General features: G+C 45.5%; 1 protein-coding gene across 1 annotated transcript; it reads right to left on the reverse strand.

Annotated features, from left to right (window-relative positions):
• Positions 1-433: 433 nt before the first annotated feature.
• On the reverse strand, positions 434-2060 carry LOC125533563 (putative B3 domain-containing protein Os10g0537100). Its single transcript, XM_048696984.1, has one exon. It carries the CDS (start codon positions 1629-1631, stop codon positions 756-758), a length of 876 nt encoding a protein of 291 aa, XP_048552941.1. The 5' UTR covers positions 1632-2060; the 3' UTR covers positions 434-755.
• Between the last annotated feature and the right edge of the window lie 2673 nt (positions 2061-4733).

Here is a 4733-nt window from a genome sequence, read left to right on the forward strand (position 1 = left end):
ATTTGCAGCATGCATGCGGTGCAGCAAACAAAGTCAGAAGCGCGTCAGAAATCGGTAGACATCAGATGCATGAGGCAGCTGGGAAAGAATTGCGCACGAGAACCAACCCAAGAAGCTAGCACGACAATGTTCATAGCAGATCGATGCGGATATCTGTACATGTAGGAGAAGGATTAGGTTCTGACACTGACCTGACCTCCTCTAGCCCCTACCTTGCTTAGGGAGGAGAGCCTTGTGATCGATCTCCAGAACGACACTGCTTCAAGAAACTTGAAAGTGAAACGTACCTAAGCATGAGTTGCATATACTCCTACATTGGTGCTAATTGTTATCATATGCAGGGAGCAGGGAACGAGACTGTACACTGTAGTGTAAGTATATAAAGGGAAGCCATAAATACTTTTCTTTTGTCAATGAAGGGGAGCCATAAATCTATAGAACGGGGCGTATCAAGCCATAATCTGTGTGAATGTATCTCATGATGCAGAGGTTCAGAGAGGTTTGATACATTCTTTCATTGTCAAGGGGAAAACTCAGACTAAAATGAAGAACAATATAATTAACTAGCTAGTTTAGCAAGCAAATAATCATACGTAAGATGCATATCGTCAAGAAACAACCCATCTGATCTGAATGTTACACATAATGCAGGAGCTATATACGTACGCAGGCTGCCCCAATCACGCATTGCCTCTCTGGACTGGATCAAGTTCGCGTGTCAGTACTCAGTACTAGTCTTTAATCTGGCCTTGAATTCACAATCCAAGATCCAGGGAGCACTGCCTCTCCTTACCCGCCGTCGACGACGTTGACGACGACGGCGAGGGCAGCAGCTGCTGCAGGAGCGTTGAGGTCACCGTCTGTGTGACTCCGCAGGTGCCATCGTCTTCCGTGGCCGGGCTATCGAGGTTCACGCCGAACAGCCGGACTCGCTTAGGCATAGGCCTCGCCGGCGGCTCCAGTACGGAGGCCGCGGCGCGCACCGGCACGGACTTGAGCACCACAGCCGCTGGCACCTGCTGCCGCAGGAATAGCACATGACGATTGGACCCCGAGGCAGCGGGGGGGACGCCGTAGGTGGTGCCGAAGTCCCGCCGCCACGGGCAGAACGGCACAGACGGGAGGAGCGGCAGGCGATGTGACAAAGACGACGTCGCCGGTGGCGGGAAAGCTACGGTGGCGCTGTAGGATTCGGCCGGGCGCCGGCGGCGGAAGTCGATGTAGAGGCGGTCGCGCGCGGCGCCGTCGCCGACCCCGCGGCCGAACAGAACGGTGTCGCCGGCGCCGAGGCGCTTCTCCTTCACGAAGCGGCTCCAGCCCTTGGTCATCACGTAGCTCTGGCTGCTGTTCCAGTACGAGTACCGGAACCGCCACGCCTTTCCCGCGCGGTCCTCGAAGCTGAGGACCATCCCCTTGCCGCCGCTACCCTCCGCCGCCAGCGCTGCGGCAGCGCCATCGAGCGGGAAGTAGCGCTCGGCGTGCTGCTTGGGGATGACCAGGCGGTTCAGCTTCCCCACGTCGCTGGGAGTCACTACCTTCTCGAACATGTGCTCTTTCTCCACCACCGACGACGACGCGCAAACCCTCTCGGATTCCTCGCCACCGGCCGGTGCGGTTGGCGAGAACTCCATGGACTTGGCGCGCTAGCTCCCTCCCAACCTCCCGAGCTTGAGGCACCAAGGTGCTGACTTTGACTGGTTGTATGCTATTTCTGGGAGCCGGGATGGCACGCAACAGTACTATAATCAGCTATTCTTGGAGAAAAGAATTAGGGCTATGGCTATCAGCTTACTATAATATGGGCCTCGAGATTTCTTCGGATGATTGGAAAACTGGAATAGATATGCGAGTATGCCATGGATGAACAGATGCCAGAAACGGGGGGTAGCTAGCTAGCTCATCAGGGGGGAGCACAATGAAGGTTCTTGGATCTTGGTGTGTGTGTAGTGGGTATAAGTGTATGTATATGGGATAAGGTAGGAGAGAAAAGGTCAGGAACAATACAAGCAGCCCATGCCAGCTGCTTTCTTCTTTAAGGAGGAAGATGAGAGGGGGCGAGAGGTGGGGAGGAGGGAGGGAGATGGTTGTGAGGACGTGTGGGGTCCACAGGCTACGAATGATAGGGTTTGAGAGATCATGTGATGGAGCATGTCCCTCTCAACGTCCCAATTGTGTGTGATCGGTCAGCTCTCTATATATGGATGTGTGATTCTGATTGGTTTGCTAGCTGTGGTAGCCCCTTCGGTTAACAATTTGTGTGGCATACTGGCACGAGCTATCGGTGAAATGGATGGATCGATGGGTGAACAATCTGTGTGGGGCACGATATTTTCTAGCTTTTCATCACAGATCCTCATGAATCATGGGATTGGATGACCTAAGAGTTGCGTTGTATTCCCACAAAATAGGTTGCATCCACTATATAAAAGAAATCTCGATTCTGAAAAAGAAAGAAATCTCATTCTGAAAATGACACTCTACATGTGTTTCTTTTTACATGGTACTAGGTGATAGGGTAACCTCGTGCATTGCTGCGGGAAATGGTCGCACTATATTTCGTTGAGATTTGGTTGTCCATAATCTGGATATGAGGTGAAAAAGTGGAAATATATATTATTTATTAAACTGGATTATCATATTTTGTGAAATATTTATGAAATATAAATAGCAATTCACATGCATGTTGAGAGAAATAGTGGTGGAGTTGATAAGATGGCATGTGTGGTGAGTTGAAACGGGTGCACGCTACGAGAAAATATAAGTACGTAGCATTTTCCATGCATGTTGAGAGAAATAAAAGTAGTGGGGTTGATAACGTGGCGTATATGGTCAAGTGACATGTGGGCATATTGAGATAAATATATTTAGTATAGTGAGAATCAACTATTTAGGTTTGTAGGATTTATTATTTTCGTATGTTAAACCTAGTTGCGCGTAGGTGGTTACAAAAAAATAAAAACCACCTGTAGGAATTAAAACTTGCCATTTGTTTTAAAACATATGACTGAGAGACTGAGATGCCACTCAATCTCAGGAGAGACCAACTACGATGCAAATTCAGCTTTAGGCATAGCATGGCAACTAATTAACATCACATAGATATGAAGAAAGTAACAAAAACAACTTCACAACATTGATATAAGATATATATTCTATGATACAAAATTTGGAGTTCAAACTGGATACATGCACCAGCAAAACAGAGACAAATTAAGAGTTGTATTACGTCATTACCTTGTTGAAGGCATTATCTACTTACTATTGTGTTTGTCTTCTTTGATTGGTCGCATAAACCAGGATGAAAATCCTTGTCTAGACCATTTATGACCGCACGTGGCAACGATGAGGCAAGGATGTTTATCCTTTTTGAAGGCGATGTTGCGGAAGAAGTCGATTTATTTGTAGGTGTTTCTTTATATCTTGTAATGGTTCGGTCGTGGTTTACATTGTTATGTACTCTGCATAATAATTATATGAATGGTTGTGTGCATCACAATGCTGCAAAGGTCGGGTGTTTTAATCTCCTTTCAGAAAATAAAAAAAAGAATTGTGTTGTAATTGATTGTGAATAGTACGTGGGTACTGCTCATAGCAGATTTTATTTTCTTTCTCGACATGTGGATTGGCTTAATTCAGACTTGAAATTTGATGGCCCGATAGATGCATATTGTCTTAATATTGTCATTTTATTTTCAAGTTTTTCATGACCTATCATATCAGTAAATCGTTAGATTGCATACGAGTTGCTCCCGAAACTCGACACGTATCAGTTGCATATAACCAAAATAACCACTCCCTTGTCCATTCGACCAACCCCATATTGTGTGTATATCGCCAAAAAATAGAGTCAGTATATACTAATATGAACAACATGAGTTGGTTGTGACACTTCTAATTTTACCTGCTTGATATCTTTTACCCTATTTGATAATTAACCGTAAGTGTATTGGTGAACGAAGAATGTTATAACCTCCCTTAACCACTTTATGCTTAATAAGGTCTATTGATTTTTATCTTAAATGCTTTATAACCTCCCTTAACCACTTTATGCTTAATAAGGTCTATTGATTTTTATCTTAAATGCTTTAAGGAATCTTAGCGTAAGAAAACCTGTCAAGAGAATTCTACTTTTTTCGTGTCCAAATATGTTTGCAGAAACTGGTTTGCATGTGCATGATTACTATGTTATTCATTCAAGTTATGTTCACAAAAAGTATTGTTCATACAAGTACCAGGTTGTGTGATTCTTTTGATATGAGCAATAACCCATATCTCTGTCGTTAGGGGCTCATGGTATAAATTGGGCAAATTCTTTTTGGCATAATTAATCCTTACGAACTATGACCTCTCACTTGCTTGATCAATGTTCATTATATTTTCCTTCGGGCGGTTTGAGACGACCACTTCAATTGAGGGTATACTTAAATAAAATATTGGTTTGTACATTACATTATATTTTCATCCATCATATTCTGGAATTAATTAATGTGCATTGCATGTGTACGATTGCTAGTTTTGTAGAAAGATATATCTTATGTCAATGTTGTATAGCTAGTTTGGGTCGATGTAACAATGTAGTTTCCACGGAGAGGCATCACGCTCGCCTCCCGGGTCGCACGCGCGTGTGGCTCCGGAGGCCCCCCAATCCTTAGCCCCCAGGTCCTCAGATCCCCTTCCCCGGCCGCTGCCGCCGCCAGCGCCGGCGGTGGCGGCCGCGCCCGGCCGACGAAGGC

This window comes from Triticum urartu, chromosome 1 (genome assembly GCF_003073215.2).
Source record: "Triticum urartu cultivar G1812 chromosome 1, Tu2.1, whole genome shotgun sequence".
In the NCBI taxonomy this organism is placed as follows: domain Eukaryota; kingdom Viridiplantae; phylum Streptophyta; class Magnoliopsida; order Poales; family Poaceae; genus Triticum; species Triticum urartu.